Genomic DNA, 20,637 nt, shown 5'->3' on the forward strand with positions numbered 1-20,637 from the left:
GCTTTTTGTACTGAAATGTCAATTACCAGCAAATTTCAATTGTCTCTAAAAAAAAAACACATTTATGAGGACTAAAAGGAGCAGATTTCCAAAAAATGGTTTTAAACAAGAGAGAACTATCAGCTTTTTAAAGCAACACCAAAGATTCTTTTGTACCTTAAAATAACGTTTCCAAAATCGTTTCAGTGGTTCATCAACTCGTAACAGGGTGAACGGCACTTCTGCATTCACTTTGCGGCCCTCTATCGGCTAAAACCGCACTATGCAAGTTTGTCAGATCGGGTAGCGGATCTGTAGTTTCAATGACAGCAGTAATGGACAATTCCGCTTCCAACCTGTAGGGGGGCCGAAGAGGAAAAGTGCTTTGGTGATGCTTTAATGTATCAAGGATACCCCTGTTGAAGACATTTCAAGAACAAAGCAGTTTGAAAGATGTTCTTTAAATATACATGATTTAGAGTTATAGTCATGATTGTGTAGTGTTTAGTAATCCATCTCAACTGGTACTCAAAGTAGTATTTTCAGACATCTTCTTCATAGAACAGTGGTAGACACTAGGAAGATGTTACAGTGAAATAAGCATCTATAGGTGTATGGCCATCTGATGAATGATATCCACTCTTCTTAAAGCTCTGCTTTGGTCTTCACCGACTACGTATAAATATCTGGCACTTTGTTCTGCAGCCACTCAGTAAATCGGTCTGCTGTTTAGTGTTGGGAAGGTAGCATATAAGCGGAGTTCATCACAGGTCCTTTAAATGGCTGCTTGCCGGAGCTGATAAGAGCATTTACATTTTACAACACAAGATACTGTATGTGCGGCTGTAAAACCAAACAATCATAGAGCCATCCATAGAACTGCAGAGGGGTGTTAATTCTCGGCCGTTTCGTCTTTATGAGCAACACTTTGATAATAACATTTTAGTCATTTAATTCAATGTTAATATAGAAAATGTTGGTAATAAAGTGTTGAGGTTTTCATAACAGTTGAATTGTAAATAATAACATCCAAAGAGATAAATGCTACCTTTCTGAAATGTAAAATTGTAATCGATGCAGACACCAGAGATCTCAGAGGTTTTAATTCAACTCCTTTGTCGTTTGAGGCTCCTGTTTATGGTGTGGTGGTTAGTTTCTGATATTTCTGCTTAGAGTAGGTTTTAATTTAACACAGTCCAACACCACAAAGTACAGCCTCAAAGTGTACAACAGTCAAATACACAAACAACTACGGCAGCAGTCTTAAAAAAAATACATTTGAATAAGGTTGTAATTATTCCCAGGCTGTTGGAACTCACTACATGACAACATACAGGTGTTTTCTGGTCAATCAATGCCAACTTTATATCTTTCTTTAAAAACAAGCGGTGATTCCCTCCCTGATGGAGAAAAAGAGCAGCTACGGGTTCCCAAGATCCTACAAAACTATCTTAAGCACTAACAGCTGGTTCTCTCTATAAAAACAAAAAGACAATTATTGATACTAGTTTATCTCTGGGAAGCCTAGAGCGCAGTAACCCCACAGAGCTCTTTTTCCTCCAGACTAAATACTGTGACAGTGCTTTAAATTTGTCAGAGAAGACAAACACAGTACACTTAAAAAAAAACACATTAGAATATAACCGCATTATCCCCTTACCCACATCTACCAGGCACTACAGCTGAAAAGCTCACAGGCTACAACTGGCACTTTTACAAAAATTCAATTAACGTGCGTTGTCCCCACAAAATAATTAAGAAATACAACGTTAATTTCAGATGCTGAGACATTTGAATTACCAAATAAAAATAAAAATTGCTGCAGTAAGATGCTCTGTGCATCAGAGATCCCGCAAGGAGAAAAGCAAGTGACTGATGTTTACAGGAATAAACAGTTCAATTCAAGCAGTAAAAAAAAAAAAAGACCTTTCATTAATAAATGATTATTAGTTAATAGTTTTGCAGCCAGTGTAATTAATGATAATCAAACCTCTTGTCCACCTGAAATTACAGTTGAATCTTTTAATTGCACAAACCAAACCTGTGATTTCATGCACGTCTCATTTTGAATCCGTCCAGTGACCGTCTGACACCAATGTATTAATAATGCTTTAAATTAAAACACTTGAAAGTCACTTGACAGACAGTCACAGTCTGTATAACACATTTAGTTGTTTCATGATGTGCAAACTCGAACCGGGCCTCTGTTTAAAAAACAAACATGATGGAGCAGCTTTGGTTCAGGCTGAAAAAAGGGCCTGACAAGAGAGAAAAAATCTCACTGCCTGAGAAGTTTCGCAGATCAATAAATACCAATAATCACTTAAAAAAAAGAGCATCATTTTAAAGCGATTCTTCACCTCCAAACTATGAAACAAAATAATGAATTTTAACATCTATTATATTTTACAGGGTTAGACTACCGAAGAAAGATGGAACATGAGCAACCTTACAGTATGCATACTGAAAGGATGCTTTGTTTGGTAAATCTAATTTTAACTTTGTACATTTATGCTCCATGATTAACAAACGGTGAACTTATTTGTTATCTTGGGGAAAAGGGACAGATCTGTGGGAGGTCATTGACTGTTCTGGGTGACAGAACTGGTCTCACTCTGAAAGTTCATTTTCAATCAAAGTCACAGAGGCTGTGTGTATGTGTATTGAAAAGTACTTTGATAGTGGCAGTTAAAAACACTTGCTGACAACAAGTGGTACTGATTTTACTGATCTGTGTGTGCAACAAGTTTACAAGCATTGGTTTCTTGCAGACACAATGAATGGATTCCTTTTTGTTGAAATTTGGGCATTTTTCTTCATCAGGCACTTGTAATTTTGAACCACGCTGGAAAGTGAGTGCAGTCTAGATGCTACGGTTACCATGCTAACATGCTCACAATGACGATGCTTACATGCTGATGTTTATTAGGTATAACGTTTACCATGTGCACCATGTAAGTATAACATGGTAGTATGCTAACATTAGCTAATTAGCTCTAAACATAAAGAAAAGCTGAGACACATTAGATTTGCAGGAATTTAGTCATAAACGAAAGTATTGGACAAATTCAAATTTTGACCTAACGATGCCACTAGATACAAAGTCAGAGGATCACCAAATCTGATTACAGTGTATCCTGAGGGGAAAATTAATATCCAAACCAAAAGTCAGGAGATCACCAAAATCATGGAGATTCATCCTCTGTGGACCATGAATTTCTGGTCATGTCTGACATTACCATCTATAGAGCCATGCCGCTATCATGGTGCAAAATGCCAAGTGAAAGTCTGATCAAGTTTTCCTACCATTGGACCAAAGCTACAAAAACACAAATTTCCCAAATTTTCTTAGGGGGCCGTCACCTAAAATCCTCCACTGTCTACAAACAAGTCCCCGGCTGGAACACGTTTTATTCAGAGGGCAACGATTTAAACAGATTGTTTCTACTCACATCCTTAAAAGGTGCCTCATGAAGAAAAATTATACTTATACATATGCAATGCCTAAAACCAAAATGTTAATGCCTTCCACTGAGATTTGTTTGTTTGTAACATGACTGTTGTTTCGGTGCAATTTAGCGTTCACATTAAATAATTACAGCTGACATCCTTTCCTCTGAAAGTGAACAAAATAACCCAAAAAACAAAATATGGCTGGTTATAAAAACAAAACGCCGACATTTCCAGACAATAAGGTGAAAATCATTCATCAACTACCTTTTACGTGTCCACCTGCTGTGGCACATTTCTGTGTCTGGATAACATGGCTGAATGTGATACCAAAATGTATTAAACGCGTGATTTAAAGCAACACCAAAGATTATTTTGTACCTTAAAATAATGTTTCCAAAATCGTTTCAGTGGTTCATCAACTCGTAACAGGGTGCATTCGCTTTGCGACCCTCTATCTGCTAAAACCGCATTATGCAAGTTTGCCAGATAAAAACGGTAATGGACAATTCCGCTTCCAACCTGTAGGGGGACCGAAGAGGAAAAGTGCTTTGGTGTTGCTTTAAGTTTCGTTTTTGTCTCAGACCATTCCATACAGTCGGTACCAAACTAATAAATAAACAATGACATACAACGATGCTGTCAGAAAGTGAAGTTTAGACAGGGAGGAGCGTGGGAGAGGTCACGTCACTGGCCATCTCATTTCTTCCTATCCAGAACAAACAGCACTTGCCTTCAGTCTCGTGTTTGGAGCGGGGCTGTGTCCCGCTGCTGGGAGGGAGGCTACACACAGTAATGTCTATGACAGCCACCCGTCTCAAGGACAGACTCCTCCTTTACACCACGTACTGGTGGTTGCTGCTGAAGTTTTTCGTGTAAGCCTGCCGGCTGTACTGGAAGTGGTCGGTCAGCACGTTGTTCCAGTTGTGATGCTGCTCTGAGCCGTGGGAGAAAGGCAACGACCCGTTTGCCTGGATATTCTCCAGTGATGGGTTTTCAAAGGACATCAGGTCCTGCTTGGTGCTTGGCAGCAGCTTCTTCTCCTTGTTAGCGTCATACTTGGCCTGTTGGCAGAAGAGAAGGGCAAATAGATTTTGAATGACTAGATGTTTTTGGAGTTGGTTCCCTGGCACTGCACTGTGGCTACCCACAGATCCTAAATAGTTTCGGTGGGTCAAATGTTTCTCCAAGAGGATAAAAAGTGTAACTTAACTATTTACATTTAAGCAGGGATGCACCGAATCCAGGATTCGGCTGAATATTGGGCTTTTTGACGGGGTGCGGTTTCTGCCGAACCTACGCTTGCACTACGCTGGTCGACGTAATGACGCCGCCGTTGATTACGGGAAGGTGTTTACGTAGGTGGACCGTTCAATGCAGTAGGCTGTGAGAAAGTGAAAATGGAACTCGTGAGCAGAAAAAGTGTTTGGCAGTACTTTCAGTCAAAAGAAGGCGATTCAAGTCGAGCTACATGTTCAATTTGCAATGCCGATTTGTCTCGTGGTGGCGAGGACCCTAAACAATACACAACATCGCCGCTGTTACATTTGGTATGAAACATCCGAAAGAATACGAGTTGTGCATGAAGGAATCTACAGACAGCAGCCAAAATGCAGCAACTTCAGGTACAGCAAAGGAAGGACAGTCACAACTAAAAACTTGTTAACCAGACAACCATTACCAGCTTTGCTGGTAATATTTTGGATATTGATTAGATCTTGAGACATAGGCCTATGGTAATTGTCAAAATAGTTTTTCCCACTTGTCTTGCTGGCATAATGTTGCCTATTCTTTTTTTACAGTTAAAATAAAATAAAATGAAAAATACACTGCTGTGGACGTTGTTTACTTCATTAATGGGTTTACTGTGTTAATGGACTGAGGATGGGTGTAAGATTCAGTATTCGGATTCGGCAGAATCTTAACCAGTGGATTCGGTATTCAGCCGAATCCCAAAAATCTGGATTCGGTGCATCCCTACATTTAATAGCAAACAGCCAAGTTGGACGGACAGTGACAGATATGGAAAGCTGATTTTAGGTAGAGTACCACAAGCAATTCACAGTTTAGGAATAGTGGCGGCTGGTTGCTATGGAACGGAATGCATTATTTTGCAAACTTTTTTTTTTTTTTTTTTTTAATAAGGCCAAGGAAGCATTAAAAAAAAAAGAAGAATAATTGTAAACTGCATAATAACTTAGTGTTTGAAAACTTCCATAAATTGGACTATTATCTGCTGATATTAGCTTGTCATATGTACATCAGCACTGGTGTAGAGTTTTCAATTAAAGGGAACAGAAGATTCATTGTTCCTTAAACTGTTCTGCTTCTCCTCCTTCATCTTTCCCTCTCTTACTCCCTTCCTCCATCCCAGTGGTCGGTGTCACTCACCTTGTTGTAGAGGAAGACCCCGACTATGGCCGTCATCATACCCATGACGTTTGTGAGGGTGACCGGGTTGCGCAGCATTAGCAGTGAGATGCTAATGACCATGATCCTTTTGGTGGCATTGGCGACGGCGTAGCTGAGCGGGCTGACGATGTTCAGTACGCTAAAGGCAATGACGTTCTGAGCAAAGTTGCAAAAGCCGCTGATGAGCAGGAGGACGAAGGTACCTGACCATCCTGAGATCTCCGACTGTGAGGAAAGCAGTATGGTCAGTCTACGTTCAGAGTCATAAAACAAGCCAGGTGCTGCTGAACTCTACCACCTACAACAACAAGGTGGTGCAAATGTCGTGAAATTGCCGTTACTGCTACTTACCAGGTCTCCGTTAACAAGAAACACAGAGAGGTCCACCAGAACCCAGGTGGGCAGCATGAAGAGAACAGCATTAAAGCCCAGGATGTTGAGAAGCCTCAAGTGGTGGATCTTTGTGTCGCGCAACACCTTTAAAAAAAAATTAAGAAAGCGCAATTAAGAAAAAGGCAGAGGAAATATTTATTCCCGCTATTTCACTTTGATGTTATCTAGAGAATATGTTCATTGGAACATTGAGTTTTAACAGAGTCATAAAAAAGATTTGTGCAAGGGTCAGTACAGCAAACATCTCATGGCAGGAGACGGTGTAGCAGTGACCACCTAATTTCAGCATTTAGAGGTTAGATTCTCCCTTCAGTCCCTCTTAAATTAAGCATTATTCTTAAAATCAGCTCGTGATACTGTATATGACAGTACAACTTTAAAAAGGTCTCTAAACCACACTGACTGACCTTATTAACACCCAAATCAAATTTTGTAATTACCCACTACCCAAAACTTGCATATATGGTGATATTAGACATGCCATTCTGACTAGCATCTTGCTCGTCTTATATGTCACATTATGTGTGGCATATAAGATATAAGATATATGTATATAAGATAATATGTGCTCATATTATGCTTTTTGGCTTTTCCCCTTTCCTTTACTGTGTTATATATTTTTTTGTGTACATTATAGGTTTACAAAGTGAAAAAGCCCAAAGTCCACCCCAAAGAGACTTACCATCTCCAACAGAAAACACTGTTCACAAACTGCTCCAAACAGCTCTGTTGTAGTCCAGCCTTTACTTCCGTGACAAATGTGCGTCACTTTGTAACACGCGTTATAATGCTCCCCTAGCTGCTAGCGCGGCACGCCCTCATACTCTGCAACTGACAAGCTAGCAGTCCTTACTGCGCATGTGCAACTCCCAACAAAGATGGAACAGAAGTGTGATGCTTCACTCTGTAGCTAAAACAGAGAGCTCAACACACAGGGTGAAAAGAGGAGCTGCAGCAATGTGCAGTACAACAAAAATATGGTTTTTCTGAAAATTAAACCACATGAACCTATTCTGGTACAACCTCTAAATACAATTATGATCCTGAAAATGAGCATAATATAAGCACTTTAAAAAAGGAATTACAGTTAGTGGTCACTTGTGAAATCCATATGCCCCTTCTGATTTTTCCAACACACAACACCCCCACCCACACACACACCTTTTTGGAGAAGATGTTCTGCAGGGAGAAGCACAGCGTGGCAGCCAGAGCACTGATTAGTCCTGAAACATCAAAGGACAGCTCAGTTGCTGTGGCCAGCAGCACTCCTCCAATGATGGGGATCAGAGATACATACACCTAGGACAGGGACCACACAGGAGGAAAAAAGTTAGGAGTCAGCAGAAACCAAAACAAACAACATTTTAGTAGTTTATATCCAGTACAGTAAAGTTGCAAAAACACCATTTGCTTCATCAGGGAGTGTTTCCCAATTAACTCCAATACAATTTTATAGATAAAAAAATTAATAAAGAAAATCATCTGCAGATGAATCAATAATGAAAGTAATTGTGAGTTGCATCCCTACAAATATGATCAGCCTGTTGCCACCTAATATTTGTTTGGCGATTATCTCAACACTGATTATTTAAAAAAAAAATTATGCTTTGCTGTAACATTAACACATCGTTTTTACTGTAACTTTAACAGGCTAAATAAGTCAAGTGTGTACGGTAACATTTCCAACATTCCTCAAAGCCTAAAATCCAAAGCACAGCCACATTTAAAAAAAAAACACGTTAAGATGATGAGACATTTTCCCAGCTTTAGAGGCTGCAGCTGGACATACTAACCCTTCTATCTGAGACCACACATTTGGGGACAACACATCATGGACTGAAACTATCAGAATCACCTACAGCCAGTTATTTGCATGTTGAAAATGTTGGATCATGAGAAATGATAAGAGACATGCAGTTGTTATGAAACCCACTTGTGCACTCGCCCACTCTCCTACCCCTCAAACTAACCACACAGAGTGAAACAGAGAAAACACTGCACTACACTACTAATGGGATGATTCAGTTTACTGCCCTCAAGTAAGTATGATGCATGGAAAAATTAAAAATAATGAGGAACTTAGAAGTAGGTTGGGAACTTCTTTTAGCCAGAAATTGTCTCTACATCAAAACTGTAGACTGTGCCTTTAAGCCAGATCTCTTACTTTGTTTGTTTGATTAACATTTTTCAACAGGATGCACTACTAGATAAAGCAGAGCAGTTCCGGGTAACAACTTGTTAAACACAACACATTAATCTTCTGCTAACACACTGAACATGCTGATATAGCAAGTATAAGTACTTTTAACACAAGCACACTACTGTAACGTGTCTGGCTGGGTTTTTTTTTTTGTAATCCTGAAAGGCCTCATCTATTTTGGCAGAGGCCTACATTTCTGTCCCATTTCACGTTTCCCGACTTATTTTGAAAATTCGTCCTGAAGGCTTTCTGCACTCAAAAGGAAAAGTTGGAAACTATACAAATGCATTTGATGAAGATACTGTTTAGTCTTATGTACTCAGTCTTTGGAAGATCTACAGTGTCCACTTTATTATTAGGTACACTTGTGCCATCGAATGCAATCCAATACAACTGCTCCAGCAAAAAAGTCTGCTTTTATGATGCTTGTTTTTTTTTTTACACAGTTATATTGTAGCACAGTGCGGCCGGCTGCTCCTGAAAACAGATCTCTATACACACATAGTAACACGTCATCAACGGCTATGTTCCCTGTCTGTGGACCCAGCCTGTCTGTATACTGAACTGTCGACTGTAAGGTAAACATGACAAGCTGATGTGAGACTCAGAGGTCTCCTTATTCACATTTAGCAAACCTAGACTGTAAAATGTTCCACCTTCAGGATGGAAAATGAAGCGGTGTTCCAAAGATGTCAAACGTTGTGAACTTTGTCCTGATCAAGAAGCAATCAATCGAGTAGAGGAAGATGTTGAGGTTCTTTCTCTTTTTTCATTGAGATCTGATTTGTCGTATATAATACAGCTCCACAGAGCACACTACTAATAGTCAATAGTCAATTCAGTTTGACAACTGAACACAGCAGCTGTGCATGCAGACCATGCATCATAGTTTCTCCTTTTAACAGTTCCCAATAACACCGTATTTCCTTTAGCGATCTATGGTGTTTTGTATAATATCTATGTGTCGGGGCCCATCTAATTTTGTATTTCAGTTCATTTACAGTGCACACAGGCCATGATGAGCCTAAGTGTTTATGGCCGGGCAATAATTGTAGAGCTGAAACGATTAGTCGGTTATTCAATTCATCAATCAACTGAAACTGACATAACACTTGCAGTTAGATACACTCCAGGATTGTGCAGACATTACAGGTGATTTGTCCTCTAAAAGATTGTCTCTTCCCCTTCCACAGAAGATCTGATCAACTTCAGGGACAAAAGCCCCTGCAGATGGCCGTAATATGAGATGCAGTACAGGGGCAGTACTGTGCCACATCACCACTGCTTAGTCTCAAACACGGAGAAACAGGCTAAAACAGAGCGGGCCTTGTGCCATGTTTGCTGTGTCGAAACCTACTCACCTTCGTGGTTTGCTTCTCCTTCATGATAATTCTTGATAACAGCACAACCCATATTGGCATTGTAGCTTTGACTGTGAGAAAAAAAAAAAGATAGAAAAAACAGACAATGTCAGCTTGAAAAGTACAACAATCTTGGAAAGTATAACAAAGTTTGTTTCCTTGACAAACATGTAATGCCATTCAACAGCAGCATGTAGAAAGTATAAGATTGAATAAGTTTGAAGACTATAAAATGCTCCTACGTCAGAGCCAAAGCCTCTGCCAAACACACCTCTATTGAATTGTGTCACTGAGTCGCTGACTGGCGGACTATCAGGTTTATCCTGGTGTATGTTACCAACAATGAAAGAGTTTAACTCAAGAGTAGGGCTGGGGTACCAAATTCAATACTTTTTAGGAACCGACCGAATAAAAGCCTATAAATGCCCTGAAAGTATTGAGTATCGAAAAATGCCTCTTCATTCAATATCCAATTTCAATACCTAAAGGAGTAAATCTCATCAGAGTCTGTGAACTAATAAGCATGCAGCATGCTCCTACCAAGATCTAACAATGTCTGTGATTGGCTGTCTAACGTTACACGTCGCAGAGACACGCAGGAAAAACTCTACGTTACACTGAGACGGGCTCACGTAGAATGGAGCTGTAAAATAAATACAAAGATTTGGGCCGTAATGTTGTAATTTCCTTTTGTTTTATAAAACTGGTATTGAAAAAAGTATCGTTTAGGAACCGGTATCAAAGTCACTGTAACGGTATCGAAGAGTTTTGAACGATACCCAGCCCTACTGAAGAGGGGTGGCACCCTAATAATATAAAAAAAAGGTACTAAAATTACAGACAAACAAACAACACATATTTTCAGAATTTAAAACAATCAAAACTAGATTCAGCACCATTGAAAACTACCATCCACATGGACGGAAGCTAACTATTAAAGCAAAGCAACTTCAAAACTTTAGAGAGATTTTATTGACATGGCGGCTGTGCCTCTCAAATTGTGTCCACGCAAGGACCACCATGGTTCTTTGAATTAGTTTAGGATGTCAAAACAGGCATAGAAGTTTACTTTGAAGCCTACTTCTAGTTGAAGTAAGGACAAACTATCAGAAGTTAGGACTAGTTTATGCATATATTGTACTATACACTCAGCTAGCTAAAACTAATGCACTAAATATGAAGGGTATAATGTTCAGATCATGATCTTTTTGGAGGCTGAAGCTAGCTTGTGGTGTTGTTGAACGCTTCTCACTATAAGGCAATATAGTTCAAGGGAAGGATTTATTGCAGACTTTTGTATTTATTGTATTACACCGACAACTGAGTGCACATTTTCACTGTCAAGGTACTAGTGGAAATGGATTGAATTTATCTACTTTTGTCGTTTTAAATGGTAAAACCAGTTAAGAGTGTTGATGGAAAAAACACTGACAAAGCCACCCAAATTAGGTGAAAAGACCACCAGGAGTCTTTAAAGTGGTGTGCAGAGGTGCCATTTCAAGTTTACTTACTTGATTTTCACAGCTTTCACTAAACACCAGTTTATTTAGGTACACCTAACTAAAACTAGCACAGTTGAAACAGCAGCCCTGCAATAAATCCTTCCAGTTCCTAACCCTGGTTCTAACACCACCAGGGACCTTTGAAGTGGTTTAGAGGAGGTTGAAACCTGTTTGATTTAAAGTTTACTTACATCTATTTCAAGGTGAGAGAGATTACTAGAAGTTTGGACTGTTTTATTCACTGGTTTTACTATGGAGTCAGATGTCACTTTATTAGGTAAAGCAGTCTAATAACAGCCTTGCAATAAATCCTACTGTCATGAAGGCTGTTCAGTTGAAGCTGTTTTTGTTGATTAAACCTTATGGTAACTTTGGTGGCTGTAAGTTGTGGTGCTGTTTAACTGTATTATATTATAATGAGAGGTGTTTCTTATATTAAGTATACCGATATTGCTATAGAAATAGGGTGGACAAAAGTTTAGAAACATCTCACCACAAACTGTAGCCTCAAAAAAAGACCATACAGTTAAATGAAGATCTCTAAACAGTTTCAGCCTATACTGAACATAATGACCTTAATAAAGGAAGGATGCATTAAAAGACTGAATCAGTTTTAGCAGGTGTACCTAAGAAAGTGGAAACTGAGTGTACCCATATAAGCTGCTGCTGACACAGGTAGCTAGTCCGTTGAATTCCACAGCAGCTAACCTAATACTATTCCACATTGGGTTTCTTAGGAGAAAAAACAATTACACGAGTAGTTGAGATTTGATTGTATCTGGCAGTCTGAGATCAAAGTTAGAGAAGCACACTGCAATACAGAACAGATTCAGTAATAGACCCTCCCCCTGACGTGGTATATTAGCCTTAATTAAGTTGGCTAGCTAGCTAACAACAGCCAGTTAACGTTAGCTGTTTTATTTTAAAAGGGAGACTAAAGCTGACCAATTCGCAGTTAACAGGACCGATGTAATTATGCCAATGAAAGCCTGTCTGTTCCCGACCTCCCGGACGCCACACTAACCCGGGGCCCACAAGCTAGTTACATATTGGTGTCGCCGAGTAGTCCAGCGTTAGCTACGAAGCTAACATCAGCTGACGGTACGCCAATTTTGTTCTTAGGATGGCGAAGGCTTGACCCGCCCTATTCTCCCTTTAATTGGCTAGTACGCGTTGCCTGCTCTGGTTGGCTTGGTTTGGTTTAGGTAAAATGAGTGGGATAGGGTAAGAATGTCAAGGTAAGCCAATCAGAGGAGGAGTAGGGCAGGACATGCCTTCGCCATCCTGGGAAATAATCAATATGGTACAGAGTAGACACATCATCAAGTTAGCCAGGTGGCCTCACATTATTATCCAAATTAATTTAAATCCGCTGTACTCACCGGTGTGCGCATATGAAACGGGTACTTTCCATATGCTGAAGTGTGCCGACACAGATGCAAAGTATTTTCCGAACGCTAAAGGCAGAATGTACCACCGGTAGTACCTGCTCGGCAGTTCTGTTCTGGGGACTCCCCATGCCCGCAACAACGGCGGGAGGAAGACGACGATAGAAATAATATGAAACAGAGAGACTGTGACCGGGTACGGGAATCCATTGAGGATGATTTTGTTGACGATGTTGCCCCCCGAACTGACCGTGTACCAACCCACACACAGAAAAACTATCCGTACTCCTTCCCTAACAGGGGGCCGGTCCGCCGCAGCCATCTTCCACTGCGGAGTGACGACGACGAGTCACCGGTGGTTTATTTCTAGGTGCATCAGAGGAGGGAAGCAAAGCGCTGCTCAGCCGTCAGACTTCCAACGATGAAGGAAACGCACAGCTTCCGGGCATAGGTTTCAAAGTAAAAGAAATCCACGGACATGCGTTTATAAAATGGAACATCTAGCTGCATTTAAAATGGTAATTTTTGAGTTTGGATTTCAAAATCTAAAATCTACCATTTTAAATAGTAATCGAAATAAATAAACAAACAAAAAACAGATTGCCTAAATGCCTAAACTTTAAAACAACCACTTGGCTCACCACAGCAAAAAGTGCATGAAAGGATATGTCCCATTCCCTGAACATGAAAATGCCAAATAAGTATGGAAACCCAAAGTTTTCAAAAATGAAACAAATACAAACACATTGTGAATTAAATAGAGTGAATAGACAAAACATAAAACCATGAAATTGTATTCACACAATTTCCTAATCAATTATTTTATAATGCCTTTTCATCCCTAGCATCAGTGTGAATGAGCTAAAATGGACATTGAACACTTTGAGTCCAGTCCAGTCACATAAGCCCTGACCTTGCAACAGAATTTATGAAATTCTCATACTTTAGGTAGGAACACCCTTAAAGACTGCATTTATGGCTGCAACTATCATTTTTATTATAAGTTAATAGAGCTCAACAGTGTGGTTGCGGAAGTAAAAATCCCATTTTCTCCCTAAGGTTTTTGATTATTAGCCATAAAGTCTAAACCATCCGAAGCAGACTGACCACGAGCTGCGAGGTTAATAATAATAATAAATTGAATTTTGTTGTTGGTTGTGTAACGAAAGTTTCTGTTCCTGTAAAAGCTAGAGGTACGTATGAAATCAAACTTGTATTAAGAAAGACATGTTTTATTCACGATCTTATGGAGAAAAACTACACTACCCACAATCTTAAGCGTAACCGCGACGTCTCTGATTGGTCCAACTCGCTGTTACCATGTAAACATTTACCGTACCCATAGACTGTACAGTCTATGACCTTACCGCGAAACCGCAAACGGCTAGATCGCACTTCTACCATTCAAGTCTGATAGCTTTTTTTACACAGTCTTGTACCTTTGCCTTTTTTGCCGTTTTCAAAATGTTTTTTTTGCGCAGCTCTATTGTTTGGTCAATAACATTCAGAAAATAGTACAAACATTATGCCAAAAAACAATTTTCTTAATGTCAGTGAAATTGCTGTTTTTTTCTGACAACAGCCCAAAACCTAGATACACAGTTTATTATCACAAAACAAAGAAAAGCAGCAAATGCTCTATTTTTCTTTGAAATTATATTATATATTATAGTAATAATTTTTCTGTTGAACTAATTGATGTATCGAATCAGCTTCAACTGCATTTACAGAGGGGAAGTTGCATCAAAGAGTGCATTAGGAATTTTCTCATAAGCATAGGAATGTTGTTTCCAAGAAGTGCTTAGTATTCTGGGAATGAATCAAAATTAATCTGAGTGATGTGATTGGAGATCCACCCCTGTGGGAATTCATTTGTCAATTAGATTAATGTGAGTAATTGCAAAGAGCCAGCAATAAACAAGTAAAGACAATCACAATTCCTTCAGTTTTTTTATTAACACATATCAACATGTCCACTTAAAGGACTAAGTAGCAAATATGTTTTCTTCTGCATTCAACAGAACACAAAAGGCTAATTTCTGTACATTCACTAAGGCTCTGTCTTTAGGGAAAACACAGGTTTCCATAAGGCAAACAATATCTACAGGAATGATATTAAGTACTTTATCCAGCATGTCAATTTACATCTCAGTTCTTCCTGACAGTACAAAGATGCAAGCTAGTAGCATGATCTGCTCTGCCATTTCATTTCATATTTTACAGCCTTAATACACAGTAAAGGGAAAAGGCAAGTATAAAATAAGTTCACATTATCAGAATGTGTCATTTTGGAGAGTTTTCCTGTGTAAGGGTGGTTGGTGTATCAGCAGGAAAAGGTTGGATTGTTGCTCAACACTGAACCAATTCTGAATAAATAAATCTAAAAAAAAAAAATGATTGTGTAGTCTGAACGTGTATATAAATCTTAAAATGAATATGTAAATAAATATCATACATGACAGCCACATTTCTTTATCAGCGTGCATTGTGCAACCCCCCATACGAGCCTTTCATTCACCCCTAACTGTCACATCTGGCAGTTTCATGTCACTTTAACAGCATTCAAACCTCACAACACAAGAAAAATATTCAAATGTTTTAAAGCTGATTTGTCAATTATTATTTCTGCTAAAAGTCACTGCATGAGACAGTTGTGAAATGAGGGAAGAGCGGTTCTAAAAGGTGCAATTACAAATGTTTTTTCACAGCAGTTGATAGTTGTTAATACAAATGGTAATGACGATAGCTACTTGAAAATAGCATTAGTTTCAGCCTTCAAGATACAGGAGCAAATGCCAACAAAAACCTAATTGGTATCTGTTGGATGTTTGCTTCAATTATGTAGCTTACTACTCGCTGTTGAAAGATGATAAAGTTGATTGAATCACGTTTTTTTAAACACAATGAAAAACAATACTGCACTATGGACTAAATGTGAGTGGATGCAGAAAAGTCACATTCCACAAGGCATGTGGATAACATAAGATGAATAAAACGTAGCTGGGCAGTTTAATGTAATCTCCCATTCAAAGAATGGCAGGTACTGGTAACTTAAATCTGTACAGTTACTGAACACCAACAACTAAATGGTCAGATAATGCATAGCCTCTTTACTTAACGCTGTCTTCACACAATGTTAAAAAAACTCATTAAAACACTGATTACACCCCCTGTGCTCCACACACAACCAAGCAGGCAGCACATTGAATCCACTTTCACCAACGGTGCAAATCAGCGGCTTACACTTAAATAAAGTGCCTTCATACACGCAAAGTCCACTGTACGATGAAGGCAGCTTACAACTTCCAATTCAGAAACCCAACCTCAGTTTTAATCCAGACAGACGTAAGGCAGTATGTTCAACCGGCTCTCATCTCCATGCGGGTCTAAGGAGATGCACTCGGTCCAGTCATACCAACTACCCTTTGTGTCATAGCAACCGTTAACCCCGGACCAGTGTTGCTTGTGTAATCTGTTCAGATCTTCATTGATGATTTCTCTGCTAACCCCCGGTAAATCCCTTGCTGGGAGTTCTGGTGCCAACACATGTGTTTTCTTGACATCCGTACTTCGGTGTTCCTCTTTTTTCAAGAACTCTGTCATGAAAAAGTGTGCACCAGGGGTGTGGGCGCCTGACGATGTCAGCACGTTGCATTGCTGGCTAAGGTACGACTGGATTATTTCACTCCTCGACAGCTCTTTCCAGTCTGTCTGCTGGAAGGGACTGGGAGGAACCGGTGGATTCTGCTTCGGCTGTTCTGACAACTGAGATTCAGGTCTGTGGCCTAGTATGACCTCCCCCTCATGGCAAGACTCCTTATAAAAGGAGGATTTGATCTGTCCTGTTACAGGGTCAAATGTAAGTCTTCGGTCTTTTAACCTGACTGGTTTAGTGCTGTCTTCTACAGGCTGTCCCTCTAAATTTACCACATGATCCTTAGGCCTGTATTTCTGTCTTTTCCTTTTCTCTGTTCTGCTAACAGCACCGTCATCTTCCAAACTGGCCACATCACTGCAGCAGGAGGCATACGAGTTGTGATGAGACATAATCGGAGGCCTGGTTTGAGAATCCAAATCTGAACCGTCTGTGTGCAAACCCTGAACGCAACCACTGAAAGGCTGAGTGGAAGGGCCCAGCCCAGAGGTGTCCACAGACCCAGGCCTCACAGTGGGGCTAGAAAGACCCTGTGCTTGTGATGTAGTTGGTTTGACACCAGCTTCCTGCTTTGGAGTTTGAGGACTGTGCAAAGAACAGCGTGGGCTTCTGGGTCGATTCTGCCCCCCAGAGACAGCTTGCTCTTGTCTGGCTTGCTGCTGCAGAACTGATGCTTTTAGCAAAGAAGAAGTGCTAGGAGGTTTGCTGTATCCCAGGGCACTTGGATGAGGTTTTACAGCATTGACTGGGATTTTAATTAGCCTGTCACTATCCAATGGCTCAGAAATCTCCCTGTCTAAAGGCTGATTTGCACAAGTATCTGTAAAAATTTCTGAGCTACCGCCTATTCCATTGGTTGGCAGCTGTTTGGAGTTATGCAATTTATCATTAAGAGTCGTTTTGGATATCTTGGCTGGTAAGAGCTGTCCTTCCTTCTGGTCACCCTTACGTTTCCTGTTGCTGGGTTTCTCCAGCCTTGAGGAGTAGCAGTTGTTGAAGTCATTTCTGTTCTTCAACTCTGCGCCCGTTTTACCTGATGGTGTGGTGGCAGCTGGAATGGAGATGCAGGGATGAGCACCACCATTGGAAGACCATGATGCACCGGTGTGTCCTTTGGACAACACTTCACCCTTCCCCGGCTCAATGAGCTTCTGCCAGTTTCGCAGGAGCTTCTTGGCCCTTTTTGCAAGGTCCTCATTCTTGGTTCTCTTCCGGACATCGTTGATGAGCTTGCCAAGACGGGTTTCCTTTAAGAAGATAAGATCAGTGTTAAACAGCAGCTCTGGCTTCAACTGCATTTTATTTTGAATGCACATACTGTAGGTCTGAATGCAACCCACCTCCAGTGCCTCTTTGGTGATAGGATGTTTCTCCAAATAGGAGATCACCTCCATAACTACCACCATGTTGCATATCTGCTGAAAAGACACATAGGTTTATATATCACAATCCTGAGACATCACAATATTGTCAGCATTACAACAATAGTGTCCATGTACAATTGTCTCTATGTTCTATGTAGAGGTTGCAATTTGAGATTTAGAACCTTACAGGCCCAATTTACATAAGTTCTCCAGAGAGAGAAATACAGGCTGTTAAAAGGTTGAGGCATAATTTGAATAAACTTTCAAATGTGCACCTGTATGTCAAGAGATGATGTGTTCCTACTGGTTTCAGGCTCAATATGACAAACTGAGATTGCATGCAAATGTGCCATTTTATCCCAAAAGAAGAGGACAGATCTGCAAGTAAGACAGAAGAAAAGAGCTAATACCTGCCCATTCACTTTAATCTCGGCCTGCTCTGCACCAATTAAGGTTTGGCGATATGACAATATATACACCAAGAGATGATATAAATGTGTCCGCCATCTGAGATTGTACTGTAATAGCAACCCAGTGTTCAACAATAAGGGGCAAGTCAAAAAAAAGTTTTAATAATTTTTCCCCGTTAATCATCGTATTATAAATAACGTTATCATTCTCTTGCCCACCTTCTTTTTCCTGCTCTCAGCGAAGGCGGTCGCTTTTCTCTCCCTCTCCTTCCCAGGCCTACCCTGCTTGCTATCTTGTCTCGTGTTGTCTGTTGTTAACTTTTTAGAGACTCTCCCTGCAAGGCTCTGGCTCTACAAAATCATGGAATTGATTAACTGGTCTCTCAGCGCAATTGACACTGTATTCTCGAGGAGGAGCACTGGTACGGGTGAGCCAGCATGTCCTGACAACTACAATGTTTTGTAAACGTTGTCACAAGTTTGAGTCCAAGGCAGATAAAAGTCGACCATTTTTCAAAGTAACGCTTTTATTCAGAAAACCAGTAAAAATTGACTTTGGGCAAGTAGAATTCTTTTTCGCTAGCCCGAACGGGCAAGTGAAAAAAAACCCCTTAACGTTAAATGCTGCAACCCTTTTAAAATAGTAGGCGATGTTGCAAATCAATAAAGGATTGCTTAATGGCAATATTGGATTTGTTTTTAGGATTTCTGCATCAATGTAATAAAGTTATTATTATTATTATATATTCTAGAAGCCAACACATCAGCTTATTACGTTATGTGCTTAAACCTGTAGTGCACCAGCAGTGCAGTATACATTATTACTACAAAAGGCCATACTTACATTTCTCAAAGTTAGCAAATAACATATCTAGCTTCAGTTATGAAGCTTATGAGATGCCCATTTTTTAGAGTACTTTTCAATGACTGGCAATACGTGTGGTACAGAGGAACTGGACAGCATCCTGCCAAAGTGTGGTATTACAATGTCACAGTGTTAAACTTTTATCGGATACTGTCCAGTTTTGATGTTGCCAGAAAAGTGCTGTAGCATACCATGACAATCTCATCAGCTGTATGATAGAGAAGAGTAGAGATGATGTTTTAATCTTACATGCAGCCTTGATCTTACTAAAACCCCAATCAATCAACTCAGCTCAGTTTACCAAGTCTCCAGTCCTTAAGTATTTTTAAGTGCACACAAATAAGCTAACTTGGCTACATTAACATTAGCCAGCAGAAGTCACTCAGCTAAGCCCTGGAATGACTGGCATTAGTTACTTTAGCTAACTATTAATGTTAGCCAGCTAATTAGAAAGAAAATACTAACTCGCCATTCATACATTGACTGGCCCCACTTTGTCAACCCGGAGTCAGCTTGGCCTTGTTGTTTGCCTTTCTGCGCCCAGTTCGTCCTCTGGAAACTAGCGGTTATACTCACATTGCTCTGGCCGTCGATGGCCTGTAGCAGCCGGTCTCTCATCACCTGCGGAGTGGCTGTAGCCGCTGTCATCGCCTGGCGGTGTCGCGGGTCAGGACGGACTAGACAGCAGAATCCCCAGAAGAGGCGGCAGTGGGAAACCTGTCGACACTCACATGCCCGACAGAAGATCTTCTCTGGGCGTGAGCACCATGTTTTATGATGCTTTTATTTTTGTTTTTATTCGCCGCCGTCACGATTTAATAATTCGGACGACGAAAACAGAAAATCCTCTCCGGGAATCGGCTACCCCCCTCGGCTGGTAGCCTCCTCCTCCTCTTCTCTTCAGGCTTTTTGTTACGCGTTCGCGCAGAGCATGATGGGAGAATTTTACGTAACCAATTGTTCACATCCGCCGCCCCGGTCTTTAATACATCCATTCGTACCCCTTGTTCTATGAAAAATGTGTTAAATTAGACAGGTATGCACAGCAAAAGGTTGTTCATATTTTGTTTTTTAATTGATTCCTACGTTTCATACCGTAACAGTTTTCCATTTAGAAGTTCCAAAAAGGATATGTGGCGTCTTTGAATTGCAACCTAAAACTGTTTATTTTTTATTTTGGAAGTGCACACAGCCTTTGGAAATACAAGACGATCATAGTAAAAATATAACGCAAAGCCATACTTTAAAGATATTCTATTTAAATATACCCATTTCGCTCAATAAAGTCAATATTGGATTATGTGCCCCTCTTGCCAATAGACAGTCACAACCACTTAAGTAAATTAACAGACATTGTATAAGAAAACTGTATTTTTATTATTTTGAATAAGGACACATTTACATCGTAGGGCAAATACATTTACTTACAGCACATGTGCCCCAGAATAAACTCTCTCCAGAACTCTTCTGTTGAATCAAGTAAAACGGATAAAGGGATGTTTAAGCAAGACAATCTTGGCAAGTCAAAAGGTTTTCCACCAGCTTTGATTACTACAGGATCTTTAAATGATGAAACACAGATAACGAGTCAGTTAAACATGTTTTATCCTGTTAGTGAAGTCTGTCCCTTATTTTAACCCTGCTGTTTGTAAAATAAG

The 20,637-nt window shown here is 40.1% G+C and overlaps 2 protein-coding genes and 1 long non-coding RNA gene across 4 annotated transcripts; 1 reads left to right on the forward strand and 2 right to left on the reverse strand.

Annotated features, from left to right (window-relative positions):
• Nucleotides 1-1,067: 1,067 nt before the first annotated feature.
• Nucleotides 1,068-13,087, reverse strand: slc35e1 (solute carrier family 35 member E1). The gene is made up of 6 exons (XM_031307032.2): nucleotides 12,680-13,087; nucleotides 9,796-9,866; nucleotides 7,396-7,533; nucleotides 6,193-6,318; nucleotides 5,821-6,066; nucleotides 1,068-4,493 (listed from the first exon to the last, which is right to left on the reverse strand). Exons 1-6 carry the CDS (start codon nucleotides 13,005-13,007, stop codon nucleotides 4,266-4,268), a joined length of 1,137 nt encoding a protein of 378 aa, XP_031162892.1. The 5' UTR covers nucleotides 13,008-13,087; the 3' UTR covers nucleotides 1,068-4,265.
• On the forward strand, nucleotides 1,846-20,622 carry LOC118496200. The gene is made up of 3 exons (XR_004898693.1): nucleotides 1,846-1,856; nucleotides 6,405-6,409; nucleotides 20,440-20,622. It is a non-coding gene; the product is annotated as an uncharacterized LOC118496200 (long non-coding RNA).
• Nucleotides 14,622-19,917, reverse strand: LOC116055213 (mediator of RNA polymerase II transcription subunit 26). Of its 2 annotated transcripts, none has more exons than XM_031307030.2 (3): nucleotides 19,556-19,917; nucleotides 17,681-17,758; nucleotides 14,622-17,587 (listed from the first exon to the last, which is right to left on the reverse strand). In XM_031307030.2, the coding sequence occupies exons 1-3, from the start codon at nucleotides 19,625-19,627 to the stop codon at nucleotides 16,016-16,018; spliced, it is 1,722 nt and encodes a 573-aa protein (XP_031162890.1). In that variant the 5' UTR covers nucleotides 19,628-19,917; the 3' UTR covers nucleotides 14,622-16,015. The 2 variants fall into 2 exon arrangements, with proteins under 2 accessions (XP_031162890.1, XP_031162891.1); XM_031307031.2 differs by having other exon boundaries at nucleotides 17,681-17,755; nucleotides 19,556-19,916.
• Nucleotides 20,623-20,637: the final 15 nt, after the last annotated feature.

This window comes from Sander lucioperca, chromosome 11 (assembly GCF_008315115.2).
Source record: "Sander lucioperca isolate FBNREF2018 chromosome 11, SLUC_FBN_1.2, whole genome shotgun sequence".
Lineage (NCBI taxonomy): Eukaryota > Metazoa > Chordata > Actinopteri > Perciformes > Percidae > Sander > Sander lucioperca.

What these genes read in the sequence shown, in the direction of transcription:
- slc35e1 (XM_031307032.2), bottom strand. Translation starts at nt 13,007, where the DNA reads ATGGCTGCGGCGGACCGGCCCCCTGTTAGGGAAGGAGTACGGATAGTT. An exon ending in CGTTTCATATGCGCACACCG is followed by an intron (nt 9,867 to 12,679) that starts GTGAGTACAGCG and finishes TTTTTCTCACAG; the next exon opens with TCAAAGCTACAATGCCAATA. An exon ending in GGGTCTTCCTCTACAACAAG is followed by an intron (nt 4,494 to 5,820) that starts GTGAGTGACACC and finishes TTCTGCCAACAG; the next exon opens with GCCAAGTATGACGCTAACAA.
- LOC116055213 (XM_031307030.2), bottom strand. Translation starts at nt 19,627, where the DNA reads ATGACAGCGGCTACAGCCACTCCGCAGGTGATGAGAGACCGGCTGCTA. An exon ending in CCATCGACGGCCAGAGCAAT is followed by an intron (nt 17,759 to 19,555) that starts GTGAGTATAACC and finishes GTGTCTTTTCAG; the next exon opens with CAGATATGCAACATGGTGGT. An exon ending in TCACCAAAGAGGCACTGGAG is followed by an intron (nt 17,588 to 17,680) that starts GTGGGTTGCATT and finishes ATCTTCTTAAAG; the next exon opens with GAAACCCGTCTTGGCAAGCT.